Genomic DNA, 24,275 nt, shown 5'->3' with positions numbered 1-24,275 from the left:
TCAACGTCCACTCTTTCAATCCATTCACTGCAGTCGTTTGCCGTCGCTCTCGACTCGCTCACAAGGCCACTCTCCCCTCCTTTCAACTCAACAACCCTCGCTTCACTCAACATCGATATCGCAGCACTCGACCACTAACTTCCGGCAAGAGACGGGATGGAGGTAGCTGCAGAGGGTAGCAGTCGATACGGGTGTGTACCGAGCAAGTTAGAGAGCGCAGGAAAGCAAGAAGGTTCGTGGGAGATGAAGGGGGAACCGGACAGCTGGACGAGCGTAGACGGTCTGGGAATTGAAGTCGCTGCTAGGGAGACTACTGGTGAGCTCCTAGCTCTCTACAGGTCCATAGCAACCTGATAGCGAATTCATGAGGTCATTAGCTTCGTTCGAACGACTGCCGCAAACTTCGAGGCAGCTTACCTCCTCTCATCTACCTACTACGAGCACACGACATCGCCGACGTCCGAAACATCGTCAGAGAACCTCCCGCTCGAAGAAGCAGACGGATGATCCAAATCAGAGTCAGCAGAAAGGGTTTCAGTTTTATTCGGATCCTCCCAGCGACCGCTGTTCGTCAAGTCACGACGGCTTCGACCTCGCAGCCGCGCTTGATGAGCTGTTGAGAATGGAAGATTCGGAGACTTCGGGTGAGAACTTGGTACGTCCAGACTTCGCACGAGGTTGACCTGAAAGGAAATGACAAAGCTGAGATTCTGCGTTGCTTTGGTCTGACAGTTTCGCAGGCAGCCGTCGTCTCGAGCTCCGAGTGAACTTCTACACCCAGGAGTCCTCACCTTGCGGCCGTCATCGATTCCTTCGCCGTCGGGCTCTCATTCCTCCTCGTCGACTCCGAAACCAGCTCTTTTGCCGCAACCTTCGGACGACTCTCTTCTCGTACTTGAGCATTTTCACTTAGAGGTGCATGCTAACGATGATCGTCAAGATTTGCCGTCGGAGCTAGAGCTCTTGGAAGGAGAGGGAGACGGAGGATTCAGATTCTCAGAAGGAATCGCGACGAGTTTCTGAAAACCGAGGTTGCAACGAGGATTCTGCTCGACGTGGCAGGGTGCACAGCTTGATTTGAGGCTGTGAGCGGGAGTGATCATGTGCAGGGTGGACAGAGTAGCGAGCTTTGCGAGATCTTGCAAAAATAAGAATGTAGATTCCCCATAAGCTCATTCAAACATCGCCGAGATCGAGAGCAGCCATCGACCCTCTCACTACGTCGAGTAATAATCCAAAAACAACAAAGTAAACGAACTCCCAAACAGAAACACCAACAACCATTTCCTGCTGTCTTTCCCTCTCTCCTTCGCTTTCTTCAACTGCTTGTTCCCATCCTCTACCCTGCCGCCTACCTCGATCGCTTCGTTCCACAGTTGATCTGTTAGTTCCGATTGTTGTGACAGGTGAACGGCGAGTTGGGATTGAAGAGAAGAGATTTCGAGGAGGGAAGATTCGGCAGTTTTCAAAGATTCGAGGTCCTGTCGAGTCGATTGCAAGAGGGCAGATTCTTCCTGCTCGAATTGTTGGATCTGTTCCGCCGTCAACTCGTACCCTAACTGATCTAATCCGTCTTCCTCTTCTTCCTCCTCGTCGTAATCGTTTGTTGGTTTGTAAATCGAAGGAAATTGTTCTGAAGTTCGACTCCCCTTCTTCCCATGATTCTTGTAATCCCTCGTTGCTTCATCGGCCATCTTCTCCCCTAATTCTCTCATTCCGAGCGCACCTCCTCCTCCGAATCCACCCAGACTAGCCGATTTCTCCAATTGTCTTTGAACTCGATACTCTTGTTGAGATCGTTGTTGATCAGAGACGGATTGTAGTAATTGATTCAGGTAGAGAGTGATGAAGGACCGATGGGAGGCGAGTTGAGTGGAGGAATCGAGCTGGGAAGACGAGGAGGAGGAAGAAGGGAGATTGAAGAATTTTGAGAATCCGGAAGGTGCAGAAGATGGAGGAGGTTTTGATCGTTTCTCATTCGAGATCCTCACTGATCATAATCGTCAGTCTGAGGTACTCGACGGAGTGGGTGCGAGGGAGCTTACCTTGTTCAAGTTGTTCCAATTGTCTAACTCTTTCCACCGATTTCCTCAACGCAATCTTGACACTGAAATCAATCTCGTCCCGTTCCTTATCCGTCAGATACTTCACTCCTTGCCACTGATCGAGCAGTCCTCCGTCCCCCGTCGGTGCTTGTCCTCTCGAACTAGCCGCAGCTGCCGATTGACCAACTCCACCTAAATCGAGATACGCCCTTCGGATCGAAACGAGAAAGTTCTGGAACGAGCGTAGGTTCGTAGCGACTTGTTGTGCTTGTAATGTCCACGCGTCTGGAGTGGAAGAGCGAGAGGAAGTGGATGATGATGATGTCGGAGTTTGGCGGGGAAGTGATGAGACGAGTTTACGGAATTCTTCTGTCCGATCCACTGCTTTTGATCCAACCATCGTCTCTGCGAGTCTAGCGTGGTCGCAGAAGGTGATGGGAGAAGAGAAGAGAAGAGAGAGTGAATCTTGATCTCTTTCTTCAACTTTCTCCCTCTCCCGCATGCAAGGGATGGAACTACCTATCCCACCTGGCTATATGAGCTCCGATGCACCGACCCACGCCCTTTCACCTGCTCTCAAATCCACCTCATTCACTTCGATCGAATACCCTTCCCCCATCTCCCTCTCTACCACCTCTCTCTCTGTCGCACTCAGCTCAATCTCTCCCGGATTAGACAAGATCGCAAAGGCCAGAATGATCGAGTTGGATTTGGGACACAAGAATCCGTATTTCCATAAAATTCCGGCAACTTGTTTGGAAGGGAACAATATCGTGTTGAAAGTGACAAAGAGGAGGAGGAAAGTACCGAAGAGGGATCAAGAGGGGAATGTTATTGAGGAGGGAGAGTACAGGATTGAACCGATTGGAGTTGAGAGCAAATTGGTTAGATTCAGAGGTACGCTTCATTCTCTCGTTCAGTCGTGGTCATTCGGTGGGACTGAGGGTAGATTTGTCGCTACAGCTATGGCGGACTTTCAATACGTACCCAAGCTGGAGAAATCAGATCCGGTCATCAACCTCGCAGATGGTATCCGAAACCTCGACAGTAAGCTCTTTTCCTGTCTTTCTCCTGCCTTGCCCTCACCGAACTGATACTCTCGACTCCATTTCAGTTCAAGCGATCAAGAACTTCAAGATGCCTGAACCCACTCAAGACTTCTCTTCTCCGTCCAACTTTCTCCCTCCCCCCGTTTTCTCCCGTCACGCCCTACCTCAAAACTTCGATTTCCGACCTTCCGGTGGTGCCGTCCGCATGACAGATCCCACGACCGGTCTCACACGACTCGTCAACTCTACCCGCTACAAAGTGAAGACGATCCAATCGATCTTGTTCGTCGATGAACGAGTTCCTCAAGGTCCGGATGCAGCGTTCCTCAAAGAACTCGGGAGGACCGAGTTGAATGAGCTCGAAGAGAAGGTGAGAGAGTTGTTAGAGGAGAGACCGGTGTGGACGAGATTGGCATTGGTGAATCAGTTGAACAAGGATCAGGTTAAATACGTTACAAAGTCAGCCTTCACTTCTCCTACTCTTGCCCCTCCGTTACCTTGAGCTGACGACTGCATCCGAGTGATTAGTAACAAATCAGTGTGGCCCATGATCGGCTACACCTTCTCCGACGGACCCTTCCGAGACCTAATCGTTCGATTCGGTTATGATCCTCGCAAAGATCCCCAAGCTCGATTGTTCGTTCCACTCTCTCTCTCTTATCCTTCTTCCTGCACAGAAGCTAATGATAAGCTTGTTGAGTGGGATGAAGTTATCAACATTTCGTTTTGAGGAACATCAGTAACGTTCGATCGAAAGCTTTACCGGGGAGTAAAAGCGCGAGTCAAGCGACGAGTGCGGCGGCGAGACATAGTTCGACTTATAGAGGGGGTCAAATCGTGAACGAGGGAGGCCCGGCAGGAGGAGCTGCTGCGAGTCAGCAAGAAGAGGGGGGAGCCAGTTCGAACTCAAAGTGAGCTCGTGTCATTTCTCCCCTTTTCGAAGACAAGACTTACCGTTTTCGATCCGTCAATAGATCTCACATCTTTGACGGCGTACAAGTCTACTCGAAGATCGGGAATTTCCAACTCGTCGACATCTCTGACCCTCTCTCCCGCGCCCTGATCGATTCTCCAGATGGAGTTCTCTCTTCCTGTTCATCCGACGCGAACGAAGGATGGTATTCCTTTGACTATCTCGATCAGATCAAACAAGTCGTGAGGAGGAAATTCATGAGTTTAGTCCTCGAGGGCAAGAGACTCGAGGATAAAGATTGCGATGATTTGTTGGGATGGGAAATGAGGAAAGGATCGAGATTGGACGATACGACTGGAGGGTCGAGGCCGGCGGCGCCGAGGAGGGAGAAGAGTAGGACGAGGAGGAAAGGGAAAGAGCGAGCGAGTAGCGATGAAGAGAGTAGTGCAGTTTCGACGGCGGAGGAACAATCTGGTCAAGATGATGACGATGAGTCGAGTGGGGGGACTGGATCGGGAACTGATAGTGTTGGGACTGGAGGCGAGGGATCAGGGAGTGATCAGGGAACGAAAGCGTTGAAAGCGCGTGGACCTAGGAGATCTCGAGCTCCGTGGGAGTTGCCGAGGAAGAAGAAGAGGAGACCGAAGGAAATGGCAGAGACGGAGGAAGATATGGTGAGGCGTTCACTCTCTAGACTCAAATTTCTTTGACGAGAGCTGATTGTTTTGACGACGAACGTTTCAGCTCGCGAGGTTACAACGCAAAACGAGGAGGAGTACGACGACCGGATTCGGCGTGGGAAGCTCGGCGATGGGTCGAAGAGAGAGTACCGGTTCGAACGAGGGAGAACAAGAGGAAGAAGAAGAGTAAAAGTTCGGGTCGAGTCTTGATTGCAACTTCGAAACTTTGCAAACATTCAACCTCGGAGATGATTCAAGGAGCTCTCTGTCGCGCTCAAGGTAGAACCGAGAAGACTAATCTCGTTACGAACAAATCCGAGAACAAAAACACCAAATCAGGAGAACGGAGAAAGAAACCCGACAACAACAAGCGTTTCCGTTTCCGCGACAACAGAAGGTAGACAGGATCTAGAGACGGAGAAACGAACGGAGAAAGACAGAAAGAAAAGTGGTACAAATCAGGAGAGAAGGAAAAGCGGGAAACACGCGCGAATCAGAAAGACGGCATTCGATTGATGCTTGTGCATCTACTTCTTAGCGGAAGCAGTTTTCTGACAGCGTATGAGATGGAAGGAGTAAGTCGTGTTGCGGAAGAAGCAGGGTCAAAGCTTGAAGAAAGCTCACCTTGGAAGCAGTTCTAGCCGGAGCTTTCTTAGCGCCTGCAATTCGTCCAATCCAACGAGCATGAAGATCAGATTTCAACTTGTTCAACGTGGGCAGAACTGTGAAGACTCACCAGACTTTTTCGCGGCCGAGCTCTTCTTCGCGGGAACTTCGACGACGGGCGAGACTTTCCCTCCAGCCTTCTTCTTGTTCGCGGCGGTAGTAGTGGAAGTAGTCTGTCGTAACAGGTAAGGAGTTCAGCCGCTGTGGTGAAGAAAGAAACCTCGTCCGAACTCAAGCGACTCACTTTCGCGGCGGTAGCTTTCTTGGACGTCACCTTCTTCTTGGGTTTCAAAGCCGTAGTAGCCTTGACCTTCTTCTTCTTCTCCTTCTCCACCGCAGCCGTTTGCTTTGCCAATTCACGAGTACGAGCCGTCGATCCTGAAATGGTGAATTTCTTTTCCTCCGGTGCGGCGTTCTACAAGCGACTCAGAACCTCCACTTCAGCTCGAGTGCTCCCGATGGTATGACTACGAGTGAAGCAGAGAATCGCTCACCTCTTTGGAATGATCAGTTTTGGATTTCGCTTTCGCTTTCGCAGAGAGTTTGATTTTGCCCGAAGGTCCTTTCGGGTAGTCAAAGATTCCGTTGTCGTGGCCTCGACGAATCGCAGTGGCTACGTGTCCGTCGAATTGGTGCGTGTCGTTGAGACCGTAGCGGTTGAGAATGTACCTGCGAAAGAGAGAAAACGATTCGTGAAAGGGTGGATGGTGAGAGCGAGGGAAGAGAGGGTGGAAGGGAGACGATCGGGGTCAGTATTGACTCATCAAATGGTGGCAGACTGCCCTGCTCAGAGAGAGCGACTTTGATGGATGGTCACGAGGCCCCAACTCTCTCCAACGGAATCGCGGTCCCACTCTTTCCAGCAGAGAGATTCAACTCACTTCTTGATGACCGGTCTCGAAGCCGATCCTTTCTCTCCTACTTCCTCGATCGCTTGCTATTCAACAGTACGCGCGAATCGAGACGTGAGAGCGAGATTGAATGGGTTTGTGTGGGGCGGAAAACGAACGACGAATCAGCCTTTTGTCGCGTTTCGCGAGATGGAGAGAGGGAGGAGAACGTACGATGATCATATCTTGGTAGGTAGGATGAGCGCGTTTCGCTTTGGTCGAGGAGGAAGTGCCTTGTTTTTTCGATGAAGGTGCGGCGGCTTTCTCGGCTTGAGCAGTGACTTCGTGTGGTTGTTGTTCAGCGGCAGTGATCGATGACATCTTGTGGACAGTGTTCTCGAGGTTGAAACGCGAGACGAGAAGTGAAAGTGAAGAGAAGGAGGGAAAGAGAGGAAATCAATTCAAGTCGCGATTGTCAATTGCTTTTCTCGCCTCTCGCCGACTTTGGTGATGTCCCCGAGCGCGGTTGACTTGATTACAAAACTACTACACACACAAGTCTCGAAGAAGGGCGTAAGAAGAGGAGAGGGGTTTTTGCGATGGATTGAGAGAGAGAGTCGGCAAAGGAGAAAGCTCGAGAAAAGAGGAACGAATACAAACAAAACGACGGCTTAGTGGTATGCGAAGAGAGGAAAGAGAGACCGAGAAGAAAATTATAGACTAGTTGTGATGGGATTTTGGGTGCGCAAGCGCGCAAGAAGGTAGAAGCCGAGAGGGAGAGAAAAGGAGAGAAAAGAGAAAAGAGAAAAGAAGAAATTACTTTCCGATCAAGCGGTTGGTTGTTCACCCATCATGACGGCCGTTTCGTTCTCGGCTCCACCGTTCATGACAGCTTGTACCAATCCATCCATTTCTCCCGCCGGTACTGTCGTCTCGAGCCCAGGAACCGAAACTGCCGAATCTCCTCCAACTGGAGTTGCTTGACTCGTCGTTGATGCTTGTTTCTGCTGCTGCTGTTGCTGTTTCTTACCTCCTCCACCACCACCACCTCCTCGAGTACCTCGACTGTTCCCGTTCTTGTTGTTCCCATTCGACGACGTTCCATTCGAAGAATTTTGAGGTTGAGGAGCGAGTTTCGATTCAGCCGCTTCCAAACTCTTCTCAACCGTCACCGGATCCAATTGTTGCGGTTGGTGTTGTTGTTGTTGAGGCGTCGTAGCTGCTGTCGTTGTCGTGGGAGGAAGTTGAGGTTGAGGAGTCACGGCTTCAGGAACGAACGAAGACGCTCTTTGTTTCTTGCTCAGTCTTTCGGCGTCACTGTCATCCGCCGTCGTGGTCGTCGTCGATGTTGTTGGTGCAGTCGCAGTCGAGGAAGAGTTTGAAGTGCCGTTCGCTTTCGGTGCCTGTTTCTTCGCGAAGAGAGAACGAGAAGGAAAGAAGGGGGAGACAAGTCGAGAGGGAGAAAGAGAAAAACGAAAAGGAGGATCAAAGTCGGATCACGAGTCAGTGTGCTCAGAAGTATTCAGGAAGAATCGAAGACGCAGCAAAGGAGGAGAAACCGCTGCTTCGCTCGTCGATCTTGGAACACAAGAAACGAAAGAAAGAATGGCGCACCTTGCTCTTCGCTCTCTTGAGTCCACCAGTTTTCGGAGGTTCAGGTTCTCTACCCGCATGTACATACGCCGGTAATGCAGATCTTCATCGAGCAAGCGTAAATCGTCGTCTCAGCTCCTTTCCGAATCAAACTGTTCCGAATGAAGGGGGGGAGTGAAGAGGGTGGGAGAGGCAAGACTCACGATTTGATATAACGAACGATGACTCCCATCGTATCAGCGTCATACTTGTCCCACATTTTCACTAGTTTCGTGAATTCGTTCGTAGGATACGAGATATCCAATTTCCTCGGTCCCGAAGCGTTCGCTATCAACCAACCAACAATTCAATTCATTCAGCTCATCTTCCCTCTCGAACAACGGAATGGGTTCGAGAAGTGATGGAGGAGAGAACGTACCAGGTTTCCTCTCAATCTGTAACCCGATATAAAACGTCGTAGTCCAATACGTCCCCCCCTTCCCATCGAGTCCTTCCAAATCCTTCTCCGTCCTCCCTTCCATCTGACTCGGTACTTCTCCGATACAAACCGCATGTTGTTCCGTATCGTCGAGACAGTAATTCACTCGATCGAACGATTTCACGAACGGGTGAGCGAGGACGAGCGTGTCGACGTATTCGAGTTTCATGACGAGTTGTCGGATTCGAGATTCGACCGTACCGGACCTGTCAGAACGCTCCGCTGTTCTTCAGCTTTGAACATTTATTCGAAGGAGAGAGAACAGGAGAGAACTGACCACTTCAATTGAGTATCGGCACTCGCCGAACTCGCCGTGATCTGTAAGTAGTATCGATACTTGCTGAAGAAATCGTGAGGAGCAAACAAATCGGCCCACTTCGCAGAACCGACAAATACTTTATCGACGATTTCAGCCGCTACGCACGCACGGTGGATACCCTAGTCAGTCGCCGAGCATCGCGATGAAGCTGACTGAGTGAACACGGGAACGTACCTCGCTTGAATTCGGCCGTCATGATGGATTGAGTCGAGAGAGTGATATTGTGAGTCGAACACATTGAAGGGTACGCAGGAGTGATGATCGGCATTCGATGGGAACGATCTGAAGGGTACAACTGTATCGCAAGAGACGCGTCGGCTTCAAGGGTCGAGAGAGAGGGAACAATAGAGGAAGATTTCGTACTTTTGGATTCCAAACTCGAACTTGTAGAGGACCTTCTTCGATCGGTTTGAGGAGTACCGGTGCGGGCCATTGCCATTGATGCATGATGATGAAGAACCTATCGATACGGGGCTCGGAAGATCAAAGTCAGTTCGAAAAAGAAAGCAAGAGAGAGAGAGAAACGATGGGTGACTTACCTCGAAATGATGCTCCCAACACATCCATTCGGATACAACTGACAAATCCTCGCGACCAACATTGCCCAAGCAACTCCACCACAGAATCCCATGACATTGCCATAAATCGCTCTCCTCTGAGCCCAAAGTTTAATCGTTCTCAACGCTTCCCGAAACACCGCGACTTCTGGTACCAACCTCAACATCTCGTCCGTTACTCGAGAACCTCCGAGACTGCGAACGCAGCGTTCGTCGAGGTTTCGAAGGAGGTTGTCGTCCGCGAGGGAGAGTTCGTCCGGGATTGAAGGGAGCGCAAGTCGTGCGAAGAGTAGATCGATATCGATACCGGAGATTGTGCATTTGATAATCGGTACGAATGCTTCGGGTACAGACTACGAATCACTCGACGGGATCAGTCTTGCATTACGAGAGAGAGAAGGCAGGAGAGAGGAAATTTACTGTAACTTCGAGTACTCCTTCAGTCGCTTTCAACATTTCCTCGAACAGAGTATGGAACTCTTCTCGTTCGACGTGTTTCGGTACGACAAGTAGAGTATCGATATCTGATCCCGGGCCGTGTACTCCTAATCGGTAAGATCCAAAAGTGAAAATCTTTCCTCCTCTAGAAACGCGCACGATCATCCCGAAGTCAGCTTCTCGTCTTCACCCTCGAACGTGATGAAGGGTGAGCATAGACTTACGCTTCACGAGCTTTAGCTTCTGATAGACCATGATTGAGCGAAGATTGATAAACGAATTGTTTGACCAAAGTGTTTAATCTCCCCAATACCATCTCCCTATTTCGAGCGCGTACAGCTGTATCAGCTCTGTGAGTCTCTACGAGCTAGTCACGAGTGGTAGCTCACCGATTCCTGCCTTCTTCGGCACCTTCATAAATTCCACGATCTTTCAACTCTTGTATCAACGTAGCCGTGATCTCGAGATCCCTCGCTGTAGGGGCACTCGTAGAGATCGGTGGTGTCACCCCGAGGTATTGAGTCGTCGACATCGAGAGGAGAGACTGATCGAGTTGCAGCGTCGAAGGAGAGGAGAGGAGGGGAAAGGGGACGAGACTCGCTGGTCGAGCTGCTGATCCTACTACTCTGTTCTGCTTTCTTAGTCTCCGGCAGTCTTTATAGAGCGTGTGATTAGTCGAGAAGTGATGTGTTCACGAGAAACCAAGTTCGCGAGCGACTCTCCTTTCTCCACCACCTCTACCTCCTCTCTAGTCAAGCCTAGCCAGCCCGATACCGACTCTCTCGACCCAGCGAGATGAACCGGTTAACCCCGCTAATAGATCGTGGTTGGTCTCTGTACGAACACTCGACCGCATATTACGAATCCCTCAACCCTCGAGCCAAGCTTCTCCTGTGGATATGGATTGCGTTACATATAGTAGGGATGATCGCGTTCTGGTGGATCGGATGGGAGAATATATTTGCTTGTGAGTTTCGAGTCGATGTCATTTTCGCAATGAGCTGAAATCCTTGACTTCCCACGCAGGGATGGCACAACTAGCGGATAACGTCAGAGAGCTACGATACGGCTGGCTAATTCTATCAGGCATCGTCGTCGTAAGCTCCCTCTTCCAGTTCGCAAAACACAACAAGAAAACTGAAAATCGTGAAACCTTTACTTTTCTCGCAGGTGACGAGTCTCCCTCCCTTAATCGGGTACGGTACGGCCCAAACCCTGATCGGTTTTGCATTCGGAGTCATGCCCGGATTCTTCATCTCGGCAGGTTCTTGCCTCGTGGGAGGAGTTTTTGCCTTCGTCGTCGTTAGGAAATTGGTTAGGTTCTTTGCTCCGTTCATTCATAAGGACAAGACTTTCCAGGCTTTGTCGAATGCCGTCAGAGTGAAAGGCAAGAACCGCTCTCTTCATGACCCCCTGCCTCTTTATAAGTCAGAAGAACTGATCCCTGGGTTTTCGTCTTGTCACGATTCGTGATGCAGGTCTACCTCTTATCGTCCTCTTGCGACTATGTCCATTCCCTTACCCTTACTCGAACGCGTTCTTCGCTTCAGTAGAGTCTGTCACGCTTGGACAGTTCTTCCTCGCAACTCTGTACGTTCTCAACGAGCTCTCTTCGTCCTGCACCTGCACACGACCCAAGCTGACTCGACGGGATTATGCTTTGCTATCTTCTTTCACTCTTGTTTCGTTTTCTCAATGACCGCCTTCAGAACGATCACTCCCAAACTCCTTCTGTAAGTCTCCCCATCTTCCCTATCTCCCTCTCCAACGCAGGCCACTAATCGTCTCCTTCCTTCTCCCCTCTCCTCACACAGTCACGTTTTCATCGGTCACCGTACCTACCTTTTCGCGGACCCGACCTCTCGCCATCGCATGGACCCATTCTCTCGCTACCTCAACCTCGGATTCATGCTCTTCGGTACCCTACTCGGCATGGGGACGAGTTGGTATCTCTACAAGACTACTATGAGGTTCGTGGAGGAGGCGGAGAGGGAGAGAATCGAATTGGGCGAAGAGGGAGGAGATGAAGAGGAAGGGGAAGGGGATCTCGAGACGGGATTGTTGGGGAGAGTGGATGAGTTACTGGATGAGGAAGACGAGGGAGGGAAGGACAGAAGGGATGGGAGATTGGTCGATGTCCAAGAGGAGGAGGAGGAAGAGGATGATTGGAACAGAGCAGGAGCGAAGCGAAATGGTGAAGAAGAAGATTTCTCCGATTTTAGCGACCACGCCGACCGGAACAATCATAAGCCGACACACGGGACACCGGAAGGAGCGTTACTCGATCTCGAAGACGAAGAAACAGCATCCAGAGGCGCGAATGCGAACCGAAGGGATTCCGAAGCTTGGGGACTGGATTTCGATGCGGAGGAGGAGGACGCACAGGAATTGCCGCAGGTCGTCGATCGCCCCGTCAAGAAACGGATAGACTAGGTCTAAGGTCTCTATCATTGTGTATTTATATCGCATCATCCATCTCACGAACATTTATTTTCATTTTTCGCATAACAATGCATCATCGATTTCATCTGCGCTCGTCTGATCAATCGTTCGTTCGGCACCACCGTTCTGAAGCGAGTGCTAGCCTCAGGAAGTCTGTGACGCCCGGTTGCGGTCGTAAAGCTGGACAGCTTCGCGAAGTGTGGAGATAAAACGACTTCGAATGAAATGCGGGATACAGTCGAGTGCGAGCTGCCCGAAGCGCGCGACGGCCCAGCGGTATCGAGAGGAAGCCAGCTGTCTGGTCCTGATACGAAGTGAATAGCAGGAAGTAGAAAGTTTTGTCGCTCGCCTTCTGCGACGAAATCCGAAACGCCGATTCGATTCGCGACTCATCTGTTCTCCACTTCCTCCGCTCGTTTTCTCTATATACCATGTCTGCTCGTACCGGCACCTTTCGTCGAACCTACACCTACCTCGTAAGCCCCCGCTTCCCTTTCCAAGATTGATGAAACAACTCGCTCATCAACATTCCCTCACCCGTGCTAACCTTTGACCATGATCTCGCCTGTGTTGTAGCAACGACAAGCTCACGAACAACCCGCCATCTTCTACTCGATCGCTCTCGGATTCGTTGGTAAGTCTCCCCCTCCTCCCTCTGCCTTTCTCATCTCCTTTCTGCTCTCTCGCCTCTCCTGATGAGCCCGTAGCTGACGCAGACAGATGACGATGTGAATACAGGTCCTATTGCGGTAGTAGCAGTTCCGGAAGTGAGGAGAAAGTTCTTTGGTTGGAAACCCGTCGAGAGGCCTCCTACGACTTATCCTCGTGAGTCTTGATGCTCTTCTTTTCTACAGTCTACCGAGACGCAACAGGGGGGCCGTGACTGATTCTAAGAAACCGCTGCGTGCGACGTGATGGGGAATAGTACCGAACCGATCAAGGGAAACTACTCAAGGTTACGAGGATGGATGGAAGTTATCCGCATAGACGCTATGAACAGTTGCGAGGATATCCTGTCTTGTAGAGCGTAGAGCGTTGTTGATGAGGAGGGGGCAGTCGTCGTAAAATAATCTTCTTGTTTTCATTTCCTACTCTTTCCTTTCTTTCGCGCAGCGAGAACAAGGCGACACGAGAGCCGCGATGAGAGGATGCAGTATTGATTACAAAGGTGAAAGAATCGAAGGGTATAAGAGAAACAGGTGACAGAACAGGACAACAAGTGACAGAAACGAATGATGAGACAGAAGAGACTCTAGATGGACGAGCACGAATCTAGTTGTGATATGTCGGTTTGAAGCTCCTCCTCGACGCTATCGCCAGCGCTAACCCCAACGCGACGATTCCAAAGAACGTCGTCGTTTTAAACGCGAGAGCGAAACATTCCCTTCCTTCTCTGCAAATTCCATGCACTTCTCCTCCTTCTGCTCGCTTGAAGATCGATCGCGATAGTGTAGACGGCGGAGAAGGTGAGGGGGAATGTTCGACGTGAGAATCGTAGATGATACCGAAGAGTGCGTTCGTCAAGTTCGCAAAGATCGCGGGAGAAAGTGTGAGGTAGCCGTTGTTCGTGGCGTATGAGGCTACTCCGAAGCGTTCGAGACCGACTACTGGGACTGCGCCGAAGAGACAACCATAAGCGAAACTGTGAGGTACGATTCAATGAAGATTCAGCGAAAGTCTGTCGTCTGCATGAGAGATCGAGCTCACCCAGTGAGTGCGGTAGGGAGAGCAAGCCCATGTACACCTTCGATCGTCTCTGCTCGACCAGCGAGCAATTGGGAGACGATGAAGAGACAAGCGGTCACGGCTGGAAAATCGACGGACGGGGATCAGCAATCGGTTCTCGACGCAGAGAAACGTGGGAGAGACTCACCTAACCACCACACTCTGGCGAACCTATACCGGTCAGGTACATGATGCAAGAACAAATCACTTGTGAATCCCACCGCCAATCTCCCTAAACAGTTACAGATCGATAACAACGAGACCAAATGAGCTTGCATTGTCGCGATTGCTCGAGGATCTGTCCCCTCCTCCGCAACTGTTCGTTTCCATCGACGCTCATCGTTAGCTCTCGTCACGGATATAAGCGAGATGCGAGGAGAGAAAACGAACGAGTTACGGTAACGGTTCCCAAATTGTTGATAACCATGAGTCCAATCCCACTGCAAGTACCGAGATACAGGAAGAGGAGGTGGAAATCGCTATGTCTTAGCATTCTCCAACCTGAAAGATCGAGGTCTCCTGCGTTGTGGCGACCGTCGAGGGATTCTTCCACCTTGCGAAGGAGAGGACTCGAAGATCGGTTTCGCGTGACGGAACGAGGTCGAGAGGGTCCGTAGAGATCTTCAGGGGAAGGAGTACGAGTGACGATGTTCGAGTGTAAGGAGAATTCACTCGCGTCGGGTGAAGCTTCGTCAGGATCCGAAGTTTGCACGGAAAGATAGGAAGAAGTGGGCTCGGACGTTGAGGAGGGTGGACAAGGTCGAACGAAGAAGGCACCGAGAACCATACTGATTCCACAGCCGAGTGCGAGGAGAAGGAGGAAGCCCGAGGTTGGATCGGAGGCGGAAATGAGGTTCGCGTGAGAAAGGGAAGAATCTATCTCAGTGAACTGAGAGCGTCAGTAACAGCGACAAGACGATGACAGAGCGAAGAGGACTGACAGAAGAATGCCGATAACCCGAAACAACTAAGAACGGTCGCCATCGCCGCTCCTCTCCTAGCTTTCGCAAAAGATTGCGAAGTTGCTTTCACTCCCGACGCTAATCCCGCGGATCCCCCGATTCCCGTCATCAACTGACAGAACGCGAGTCCCCATATCCCTACTCGATCGTACAATCCTTCCCTCCCACCGTCGTAGAGGAGTTTGAGCCCCAAATAACCGAAAAACAAAACCAAGGCTGCGAACGACAACATTGAACGAGGTCCTCTCCGGTCGACGAGGATTCCGACGAACGGCCCCGATAGGTAGACTCCTGCGTTACCGCTAGCCATAACAAAGTTGGCGTTCGTCGAGGAGAGGTGGATTCGAGCTGCGAGTTGAGGCATATAAGCCGATACTCTGCGATTGGAGCTCTGGGTCAGCGTGCGCGTCGGGCAATCGAGTAGGAGATAACTCACGCATAGTTTGTGCCCGCTGAGAGGGCTGCAACGCAGCTGAACACCAGTGTTAGGAGCCTCTGTTGTTCCATCATCTCTTCCTTCTGCTACCAGGCGCGTCGGATAGTCTGGCTGAAGGTGAAGCCGTGTGAATGAGAGGCAATTCGATTTGAGCAGAGTTGAAGAGGTGACGAAGAAGTGGGGCGGAAGAAGTTGGAGAGAATTCGAGGTTCGCAAGGTGTTTCGCAGAGTCTCTCTCAATGATGGCATTCGTCCCAGAAGTCAATTGTAGACGGATGAAGATCACAATGCAGGTAGGAAGCGAGAAAGAACACTTTGTGCGAGAGAGGGAATGAGAGGAAAAGAGTGACTTTGCCGTCCTCGAACGAAAAGAAGGAGAGGTAAAGAGAGAACGTGAATCTAAAGAACAGAAGTGAATGAGCTAGACAGAGAGAAAGAGAGAGTATGATCAGATGAGAATGCCGTGTTAGAGAGTATGATTGTCCGTGGATAAACGAGGGAGACGAGGGAGGGAAGTATAAGTGATGTTGTACGTTAATAACTGAGGATGAGGATGATGATGAGACAGAGATGCTGATGATGAAGATGGTAGATAGAGTAGAGTAGTGACGAGATGAGAGAGAGGAGGGAAAGGGAAGAATATGCAAAATGTTTGTTTTTGTCGACAGAGTTGATGAACGGAACGACGACGACGACGTCTGATCAACGCTTCACGATAACTATGGGCGACGAATACGACGATGCAGGAGGACATCAGTGACTGTATAGAGGACAGATGAGACGGAAGAAAGAGACTTACCCTCGAATTTTCCAAAGTCTTCCGAAGCCATGGCCCAAATAGCCGACAATCCCTCGGCGATCGACGCGAAGGCTATACAAGCCGAGTACATGGTCAGATCTCGCTCAATAGCGGGAGAGCGGAGAGGACTCACGTTGAATGACGATCGCGCAGAGCAAATGAATCGGAATCTTCCACCAAGTTTGTCCGTAATCAATCTCTTGGAAGAGTAATCCCCAGAGGTACAGCGTCTGGGAACAGAGAGCCGATCAGTTCCTATTCAAGCTTTGTGATTGAGCGAGTTGAAGACTCACGAAGAAAGTAATGAAGCAGAAGTTGGCGCAAACGGCGATCCAGAGGGGAGTGAGCGAGTGGTCGATGAACGCCATCGGCAAATTGATGATCGTAGCTCCGAGCGTGAGGACACCGATAGTCCACAAGTTGATAGCGAGATGTGGAAGACCGTAAAGACCCTTGATGTCTCGAATTCCCTACGAGGACGAAGCGAAAACGAGTTAGAATGTGGACATGACTGAGATAGAGAGAGCGCGAGGGCGTACCATGAACCAACGACGACGTTGCTTGAGGAAATCACGGAGAGTCGTAGGAGATTGCTCTCGAACGACACCGTGAATACGTCCACAAGTAAATCCTCGCCTCCAAGCGTCTTGAGAGAACTCGAAATCTTCTGCGAGCGAACCGAAATCCCAAGTACATTCATTCTCCATCTCTCCGTTCGTCATCAAGAACGATCCGTGCACTCCGAAGACTGGTCGATTGATGATCGTGTTTTGTAGATGGAAACGCGCGAGATCGTCACCGACACGAATACCATCTGCGACGGTAAAGTACCAGTTGTCCCAGTAACCTATCAAAGCGAGAGGAAGGTTAAACGACGAGTCTCGCCACGACGATCAAAAAAAAAAAGAATAACTCACCTTCTCCGTTGTAGAGAATGATACCTTGACCGAAATGATGAGGAGTGTAACGAATGAACTCGATGCAGTGCCTCAAAGATTCACCATCAGTCGTAGATTCTTCATCCCTGTCGACGCGCAAAAACAAGAGTCAGACCAAGAGCGATCCCCGAGTGAGAGAGAAAAGCTTACATGTGAAGAATCCAATCATAGACACCGAGAGAGACGTGGTAACGGAAGTAGTCGAGAGCTCGAGCCTTGTATTTCGCTTTTCCGAGAGGAGACTTGTACGATTTCGGACAGACGATGTTTTGGAGATCGGGGTAGACGTAAGGTTCATCGGTGAGGACGACGACTTTGACGGCAGGGTGGTACTTTTCGAGTTTGATGATTTTGTTGTAACCACGTCGAACGGCCGACTCGTTCGATCCCTTGGTGACGAGAACGATGAAGAAGTTTCGGATGTGTTCGCGGTGAACGTGTTTGCCGTCCATTCCAGTCGGAGTCGGGGCGACGTCGGGAGTGATGAAACCGAACCAGGCGAAGATACAGTTGGGTAGCGAGAAGACCCAAACGATTCGCCAAACTGCCGAGAAGGTGAGAGCGTCGTACGTCCACGCTCCAGTCGGGTGGAAGATACACCACAAGACCGTCATTCCAGGAATGAGGAACAAGTGAGGAACCCACGCCCACGACTGGATGTAGAGGAGTCGTCGAGTTCTCATCGCTTCGCCGTCTTTCGTGAGGTCGGAGGTCCATCGGGTCGAGTGGAGTTGAGCGAGAACTTCGGGATCGGTAGGAGCGGGGATCGAAGGTCGAGTAGTCGGGGTTCGCCAGTTCATGAGGGTGTGGAGTCCTTCGCGGAAGCCGTGGTAGTTCTTCTTCGAAGTCGAAATCCATCCCTTGACGAGTCGTCCGGGGCCGTGAATAGTCGTGTCGACCATGTGTCGACAGAATTTGGCGGGCATCGCGGCGGCATGGTTCGGCTTCGTGACGAAGAGTCCGTCCCAAATCCATTTCCCGAGTTTGAGTCCAACTCGGTCTAGGAGATGGTACGAGATCCTGAACGAGAGGAGATACGAAATCAGTCTCAGATAGAAAGGATAGGAGAACTTGGAGAATAGAGCAGACGAACCAAGCCACGAAGAAGTTGAACATCAAACAGAGGATGTAAGTCGGGGTCACGATCGACCAGTATTGAGTCTTGCCTTGATCGACGAAGTGAAGGGCGATGTGAGGCATGAGGCCGTAGATGGTGAGGAATTGCATGAGGTAGAATCCGTACGAGACTTTGCCGATCCAAACGAAGAGGGACCACGAGATAAACCACTGCATGACGTGCGAGAACTCGACCCAAATGAGGATCATCGTAGCGGGAAGCCTGTTTGCGAGCGTGCGAGGTCAGCTCCGATTCGAACGAAGTGATCAGGAGGAGGAAAAAGGACTAACCAGTTCGACATGAGCATGTATTGAGGCCAGACCAACGAAGGGTTCCATCCAAACTTTCCATCGTAAACCGTGATTTTACCCATAGCCTCGTTCGCGGGAGAAGCGACCTTCGATCCTCCAGCGATGAACGAGATTGCAAGCGCCATCGCGCAGACTTCGATGCCGACAGTCCACTTCCAGTGGTCTTGGATCTTGCGGACGAATCCCGATGCGTAGATATCGGCGAGCCAGAGGCCGACGATGTAGCTGTACGAGAAAATAAAGTCAGAATGGTTCGGGACGAGGGAAAAGACAGAAAGACTCACAGGAAGTTGGGAGAGTTGATCCACCAAAGTGCGACTACGATCGTGAGGTAGAGAGCGTATCGACCTCGGTAAGGAAGGGGAGTGAGAGTCGCGACAACGATGTAGACGAGAACGGATCCCCAAAATTGATCGTAAGTCGACCAGAGGGCGGATCCGACTTGGAGCATGTATTGATGGTTCGGGTTGGTGAAGAGGTCGAGACAGAATTGGAGGAAGCCGGCGAAGTCGCCAATTTGGCACCAAGTCGGTTCCCAGAGGGCCGAGGGGGAGAAGAATCGAGTTTCGGCTTCGATCGCCTTCGTCATGTATCCATCGACACAGACTTTCCATTGAATGAAACCAACGATGACGGCGGGGAAGGCGAGACGAATCGAACGACGGAAGAGAGAGGACGAGAGCGAGAGCCATCGAGGACCGGGAGGTTTTCGAACGACCACGGGTTTTTCAGGTTCGTCGTCTCCGTGAACGACTGGTGCTTTCGGGACGGTGAAGGCTGACTTGAGGAACGACGCGGCGAGGACTCGACCTCCGAGGAGGAAGTACATTCCGATCGCGAGTTGACCGTTTCGGAGAATTCCTTGGAGGGATCCTTCTTCGAGAGTTCGAGGGTGGGTTTGAGACCAGGTCAAATCGGCAAAGTGATGGGTGAAGATGATGAGAGAAGCGAGACCTCGAAGACCATCGATCCAGTCGAGTCGGTTCGTTCGGCTGATGATGACTGCGGGAGCGGAAGTCGCGGAAGGTTTCGGGGGTCCTCCGAGGGCAGGAGAGCCGGGAGCAAGGGGGGCGTAAGGGGTTCCTCCAACGAGAGCAGGATCCTTCTTCTCGTCGAGGTAAGCAGAGTCGGCTCGACCGTAACCTTCTTTGCCAGGAGCGACTTCTGCGATCGTCATGCCACGGCTCATTTCGCTGCCTTGGTCGTACGAGTTGCGCCAGTCGTTGTTGAGGGCGACGCGGGAAGAGTTGTTGGGCATGCCGTTCGAGGGAACGTGGTCGGTTCCGATCGTTGAAGCTCGACCTGAAGCGGGTCCGTACGATCCTTCACGGTAACGACCAAAGTTATTCGATTCGGGCGACCCTGGGTAGTTCATCGCGTTCGGGTCTCCGTATCCTCCTCCTCCTGCTCCGTATTGATGGCTGTGTCCGGACTCGGACTGAGGAAAAAGGGAAGAGATCGGTCAGAACGGCACAAAACGCTGTGGAGATCAGAGAAAACTCACGAGTCCGTTGTTCCTAGCTTCGTAACTACCTTCACTGCTCATGGTTTCCGGTCGAGGACGAGCTGAATCGACCCTAGTTCCACTACTTCCACTCTCGTGACTGCGTTCGTAAGATCCCTCTTGAACGGGACTTCCTGGCTCTGAAGCGTCTCCTACTGCTGAGTATCCTGCTACTCCTGATGCCGAGAGTCCTTGATACTTGCGCATCTCGAGGTCGGAATCCATGTAGGATTCTCGAGAAGCAAAGTTCGCGTGAGAAGGGTTCAGGTGGTCGTCTCCGGTAGAGTCGTACGTCGCACCACCGAGTCTGGGTTCTCCCGATGCGACGTGAGAGTCGTAATCGGCTGGGTTCGATTGGGGATTCGTGGAAGAGTACATCGAATGAATCGGTGTTGCCATGCGCTGAGGGGCAGGCTTTGTCGGGGGAAGCGAGGGAGGGGGTGTCGAAGAGTCCTGATAAGACCGGAGAGGACGCAATGTCAGTTCTAACCGTTCGATAGGAATAGAAGGGGGGAAGTTGTCGCGTCAAGAAATCGAAAATGCTCCTGATTGCTCGAGATCGACGTGAATCTCCCAACTAACTGTAGAACCAAGTACCTCGGACGAGTGTATCGAACCAGGATTGAAGGGAATAGATAGTAAGAAGCGCGTTTCCTCGCCTCGATTCGCCTCTTCCCAAGGATTTCCCATCACATCCTCGCGACGTTTCTATCTCCCTGAGCCTGTCTCGCCCGGTCTATTCTGTCCGTCTTTCTGATAATTCCCTGCAATAAGCATCTCCGCCACTTTATGTAACCGAGGGAAAATTCCCTTGGGAGGGAATCGATGAGATCGAGAGCAAACTGCGCTCTCGTCCACCCTACTGAGGAGAGAGAGGAGAGACGGACTCACTCTAGGTCTTAATCTATTGACTAGTAGACTGAGGGGGCTGGTAGAAGGTTCTTCGGGGTCGGAGTAAGTCGAGTGATACGAGTCTCGAGAAGGGCGTTTCGAAGGTCGAGAACGGGAAGGAGGGACGGAAGAAGAAGGGGAAGAGTTCACGAGTGTCTATTCGCGAATACTCGGGAGGTTGTCGATCAGTCGGGAGGGGTGAGAGAGGGAGGGAGAGCGCGAAAAGGAAAGGGGGTACAGTACAGAGATTCGAAATTCGAACGGCTTTTCTCAGTACTTGTTTTTTCGCACTCGCGACTGCTGAAATAGTGCTTCTTACCTCTCGTTCTGCTTCCATCTTCTTTGACGATCAAGTTGGAAGTAGCCGCAAAAAAGGATCTGAGCGAAAACGCGTTTTTTCTCCCCGATTGACACACACACACCTCTCTCTCGGCGCTTTTCATAATCAAGCTCGTTCGATTAAAGCTTATTGCCAAAGGAGAGGCGCCTGCTCACTCGCGCGGCGAGGGCCTAAGTCGAGCGGCAGCCCAAGCCTCGCAACTTTCAATTTTCGAAAACGATGCAAATCCTCTCGCGAGTCCACTCACGAAGAAGAGGCCTATGTAGAATGAGTCGCAATTCCAAGAGAACGACATCTGTTGGTACAATATACTGCTGATCCCTCGTCGTCGCCGCTATCGCAAACAGAACGAGTCTGGGGGTTTTCTATTTGAAAAGTAACGAAATCGATTCTCCGTTGTGCGTCTATTGAGTGAAAGGCAGACGATCAGCAATGTCTTCAGTCGAAAGCACGGAAGGAGATGACTCACTCTTCGGATAGATTCGGCGAGAACGGGAGAAATGTCCATAATTTCGAGTTTGCCTTTTGCTTGTTTCTGGTGTTCAGCTTGCGCGATCGTGTTCGTGACCTGGTGCAAAGTATACTCAACATGTAAGCAGAGCGAACCGCCTACAGTCGAGATACGATAGACTTACGACAAGCTTGACTAGAGGCAATTTGGATAATTCGGCCATCGATTCTCCCGACAAAAGACCTATCACGAGCGCGGGACGTCAGCTCAATTCAGCTCACACAAATGATCCAGCATTCACTCACCGTGAGATACAACGGCGTAAACTTCCTTGACTCCCTTCTCGATCAAAGCCTTCGTCGCCAATTTGATTGTTCCTCCCGTATCGCACATATCATCGATCAAGATTGCGACACGGTCTTTGACGTCTCCGACTAGTAATTCCATCTTGCCTTCACTTTCAGGTCCGTCTCCTTTCGATCGGTTGCGGTTGATCAACGCAAAGTCGACGTCTAATCGATCCGCGAGATTCGTGGCCCTGTTTCGAAAGCGAGTCAGATACGTTGTATTTGAGAGTAAGAAGAATAGGAGACAGACTTACCGTTTGGCTCCTCCAGCATCAGGGGAAACGATAACCACATCTTGCCAGTTTGCAATGTTCTCTTTCACCCATCTATCGTCATCAAGAAACTTGAGTCAGTTCGATATTACACAGAGAGAGAGCGAGGTTCGATAATCGTACCTGATCATACTAGGTTCAGTCCAAAGGTTGTCGACGGGAACTTCGAAGAAACCTTGGATTTGCGAAGCGTGCAAATCCATTGTGATGACATGATCGCACCCTGCGATCTGTAGCATGTTGGCGACGAGTTTCGCGGTGATGGGAGATCGAGATTTGTCTTTTCGATCCTGCTCAATCGAAAGATTCCGTGTCAACTTTGGTTGAGAATCGAAAAAGACAGAAAGAGAGAAGGGACGAACCATTCGAGCATAAGGGAAGCAAGGGATAACAGCGGTGATACGTTTCGCACTAGCAGTTTTACAAGCCGAAATCATGATGAGGAGCTCCATCAAGAGATCGTTGGGATCATTGAGAGGTTCAGGATGAGGTTTCGAGGGAGAACCCGGTCGCGAGAGGAGATCGTTCGGGTTCGCGAGGGGAGGTAGGGGAGTTCCAGGTCGAGAGATTTCAGGGTTGTCCCCTCCGTTACCGTAGTGACGAGCTTTCGCGCCGAAAGGGTGAGGCGAAGGGTTGAAACCGGTTTGGAGAATGAAACAATCCTCTTCTCGAACCGATTCACCAATTTGAACCGAGGTTTCGTTGTCGGAGAATTTCTTGACGGTACAAGGAGTAAGGGGAATTCCGAGTCTGAACAGGCGGAGGAAGAACGAGTAGGTCAGCACCTGTCTGCGAAACGAGATAATTTGCGAGTCTGCGAAATCCTCTTTCTCCCATCCACAGGCTCCTGTTCAATCTTGTCGCTCTTGAGTGTGCCTCCCGCACTCGACCTCCCTTCGGCATATACCGAGACTTCCTTCGAGAGTCGGTTCGAACCGGTACAAGTTGACTCACCTCTGAGCGACCATAGCCGCTAGTTCAGGGTGACTGTTACCTACGAGACATCCCCAGCAACCGATTCAAAGCGTCAGCAAGCGCTCTTGTCGAGTTAGAGGACTTGATCATTTATTTCCATTCCAAGAGATTTCCCGTCTTCGCTTGATCCTGTTCCAGCTCCGTTGAGGTGAGAGGGGCTTACCGGTCAGTAGCTTGATACTTGAGCCGTCCCTCATGTTGGTTCAAGGTTGTGCAAGGTTGAGAAAGATGAGTCTAAAGGTTCGAAGGTGAAAAGCCGCGGTCGAGATGACGCCTTTCTTTCTAGGTTGCGAGACGTCGATGAGAGCTTTCAGAGAGTTGAAAGTGGGTACGGTAGATGGAGTTGAGCGAAGAAGGAAGAAGCGGGGAATCCGAAACTCGTCCGAGGGACCCTATCTTTCGCACAAGGAGAATCTTTTGCAATGATCACAGAGGAAGAACAGAACAAGAAAGAGGGAGTCGAGGGAGTGGGGTATTATGCTAAGTCAGAGAGAGAGAGAGGTAAGAACCGGGAAGAACTGAAAAACCAAAATCAAGAGGAGAAAACCGAAGAAGTGAAAAAGGATGGATGATAGGTCTAAAGTTCAAGCTTGAGCTTGTTCTTGACGGCTTCTTTCGCGGCGGCTCGTAGATTTGCTCCAGCTGATTCCGTAGCAGCGTCGCCGAAAGGAGCGCCTGCTCGAAGGTAGAAGAACCACATTGATCCTCCTGCGATTCCGAGAATCACTCCAATCACGGCAAACATTCCCAAGATGAGATAACATAGGAACTTATACTGCGAGGAGAGGAGAGGTCAGTCATCAAGGTGCCGAGACGTCCAAGATTATAGAAACTCACATCTTCGCTCGTCATTTTCATTTGTCCCATTGCCTCGGCAGCTTGCTTCCTCTCCCGTTGAGCGATCTCCTCCGGTCCCGGTCCCGGCAACTGCTTGATCCTAGCGTCTCGTCCCGGCGCCCAATCGTCCGACGACAGCGGTATCGGTTCTCCAACCTTGATGAACGAAGGATATCTCGATTCCGTCCATTGTTCAATCTATAAGAGCGAACGTGGGGTCAGTCGAAATAGATGAGACGGTCTGGGGGGGGGGGGGGGTAAAAAAAAAAAAAAAAAAAAAAAAAAATAAAAAAATTTTAAAAAAAAAGGGTAGGTATACAAAGAGATAGCGGGTATTTTTTCCCATTATAAAGACTAATT

The 24,275-nt window shown here is 50.9% G+C and overlaps 10 protein-coding genes across 10 annotated transcripts; 3 read left to right on the top strand and 7 right to left on the bottom strand.

Moving 5' to 3' along the window:
• Positions 1 to 1,217: 1,217 nt before the first annotated feature.
• UFE1 (Ufe1p) lies at positions 1,218 to 2,445 on the bottom strand (the record flags this gene model as incomplete). Its single annotated transcript, XM_076633017.1, has 2 exons — positions 1,218 to 1,990; positions 2,046 to 2,445. 2 exons carry the CDS (start codon positions 2,443 to 2,445, stop codon positions 1,218 to 1,220), a joined length of 1,173 nt encoding a protein of 390 aa, XP_076486931.1.
• A 100-nt stretch (positions 2,446 to 2,545) lies between these two features.
• On the top strand, positions 2,546 to 4,877 carry JCM6883_004300 (TFIIIC subunit 5 family protein; the record flags this gene model as incomplete). Its single annotated transcript, XM_076633016.1, has 7 exons — positions 2,546 to 2,942; positions 3,009 to 3,092; positions 3,160 to 3,553; positions 3,623 to 3,730; positions 3,805 to 4,005; positions 4,069 to 4,681; positions 4,752 to 4,877. The coding sequence occupies 7 exons, from the start codon at positions 2,546 to 2,548 to the stop codon at positions 4,875 to 4,877; spliced, it is 1,923 nt and encodes a 640-aa protein (XP_076486930.1).
• A 337-nt stretch (positions 4,878 to 5,214) lies between these two features.
• HHO1 (histone H1) lies at positions 5,215 to 6,564 on the bottom strand (the record flags this gene model as incomplete). The annotated part of the gene is made up of 7 exons (XM_076633015.1): positions 5,215 to 5,238; positions 5,312 to 5,346; positions 5,424 to 5,526; positions 5,598 to 5,768; positions 5,848 to 6,022; positions 6,235 to 6,290; positions 6,418 to 6,564. The coding sequence occupies 7 exons, from the start codon at positions 6,562 to 6,564 to the stop codon at positions 5,215 to 5,217; spliced, it is 711 nt and encodes a 236-aa protein (XP_076486929.1).
• Positions 6,565 to 7,010: 446 nt separating this feature from the next.
• PAP1 (polynucleotide adenylyltransferase PAP1) lies at positions 7,011 to 10,100 on the bottom strand (the record flags this gene model as incomplete). The annotated part of the gene is made up of 11 exons (XM_076633014.1): positions 7,011 to 7,586; positions 7,798 to 7,879; positions 7,980 to 8,103; positions 8,195 to 8,460; positions 8,532 to 8,670; positions 8,748 to 8,868; positions 8,937 to 9,033; positions 9,113 to 9,483; positions 9,551 to 9,713; positions 9,793 to 9,888; positions 9,958 to 10,100. 11 exons carry the CDS (start codon positions 10,098 to 10,100, stop codon positions 7,011 to 7,013), a joined length of 2,178 nt encoding a protein of 725 aa, XP_076486928.1.
• Positions 10,101 to 10,363: 263 nt separating this feature from the next.
• Positions 10,364 to 12,001, top strand: JCM6883_004297 (uncharacterized protein; the record flags this gene model as incomplete). Its single annotated transcript, XM_076633013.1, has 6 exons — positions 10,364 to 10,535; positions 10,595 to 10,665; positions 10,739 to 10,955; positions 11,047 to 11,158; positions 11,278 to 11,301; positions 11,383 to 12,001. The coding sequence occupies 6 exons, from the start codon at positions 10,364 to 10,366 to the stop codon at positions 11,999 to 12,001; spliced, it is 1,215 nt and encodes a 404-aa protein (XP_076486927.1).
• A 440-nt stretch (positions 12,002 to 12,441) lies between these two features.
• JCM6883_004296 (uncharacterized protein) lies at positions 12,442 to 12,997 on the top strand (the record flags this gene model as incomplete). Its single annotated transcript, XM_076633012.1, has 4 exons — positions 12,442 to 12,486; positions 12,587 to 12,644; positions 12,749 to 12,835; positions 12,936 to 12,997. The coding sequence occupies 4 exons, from the start codon at positions 12,442 to 12,444 to the stop codon at positions 12,995 to 12,997; spliced, it is 252 nt and encodes an 83-aa protein (XP_076486926.1).
• A 285-nt stretch (positions 12,998 to 13,282) lies between these two features.
• On the bottom strand, positions 13,283 to 15,207 carry JCM6883_004295 (uncharacterized protein; the record flags this gene model as incomplete). Its single annotated transcript, XM_076633011.1, has 6 exons — positions 13,283 to 13,652; positions 13,718 to 13,817; positions 13,884 to 14,051; positions 14,126 to 14,611; positions 14,677 to 15,074; positions 15,134 to 15,207. 6 exons carry the CDS (start codon positions 15,205 to 15,207, stop codon positions 13,283 to 13,285), a joined length of 1,596 nt encoding a protein of 531 aa, XP_076486925.1.
• A 460-nt stretch (positions 15,208 to 15,667) lies between these two features.
• Positions 15,668 to 20,201, bottom strand: JCM6883_004294 (uncharacterized protein; the record flags this gene model as incomplete). The annotated part of the gene is made up of 11 exons (XM_076633010.1): positions 15,668 to 15,831; positions 15,933 to 16,004; positions 16,066 to 16,162; positions 16,226 to 16,402; positions 16,472 to 16,779; positions 16,850 to 16,956; positions 17,021 to 17,890; positions 17,964 to 18,209; positions 18,278 to 18,523; positions 18,583 to 19,736; positions 19,803 to 20,201. The coding sequence occupies 11 exons, from the start codon at positions 20,199 to 20,201 to the stop codon at positions 15,668 to 15,670; spliced, it is 3,840 nt and encodes a 1,279-aa protein (XP_076486924.1).
• A 1,197-nt stretch (positions 20,202 to 21,398) lies between these two features.
• JCM6883_004293 (ribose-phosphate diphosphokinase) lies at positions 21,399 to 23,275 on the bottom strand (the record flags this gene model as incomplete). Its single annotated transcript, XM_076633009.1, has 9 exons — positions 21,399 to 21,437; positions 21,503 to 21,601; positions 21,669 to 21,727; positions 21,790 to 22,022; positions 22,086 to 22,157; positions 22,227 to 22,393; positions 22,466 to 22,853; positions 23,058 to 23,097; positions 23,242 to 23,275. The coding sequence occupies 9 exons, from the start codon at positions 23,273 to 23,275 to the stop codon at positions 21,399 to 21,401; spliced, it is 1,131 nt and encodes a 376-aa protein (XP_076486923.1).
• A 380-nt stretch (positions 23,276 to 23,655) lies between these two features.
• JCM6883_004292 (uncharacterized protein) lies at positions 23,656 to 24,113 on the bottom strand (the record flags this gene model as incomplete). Its single annotated transcript, XM_076633008.1, has 2 exons — positions 23,656 to 23,853; positions 23,916 to 24,113. Coding segments are annotated over 2 exons (396 nt in total), but the record flags the coding sequence as incomplete, so codon positions are not given.
• Positions 24,114 to 24,275: the final 162 nt, after the last annotated feature.

This window comes from Sporobolomyces salmoneus (assembly GCF_050403485.1).
Source record: "Sporobolomyces salmoneus JCM6883 DNA, S_salmoneus_JCM6883_v1_ctg33, whole genome shotgun sequence".
NCBI classification, from domain to species: domain Eukaryota; kingdom Fungi; phylum Basidiomycota; class Microbotryomycetes; order Sporidiobolales; family Sporidiobolaceae; genus Sporobolomyces; species Sporobolomyces salmoneus.
Note: the sequence above shows the minus strand (reverse complement) of the source record. Positions and strands in the feature narration are given on the sequence as shown.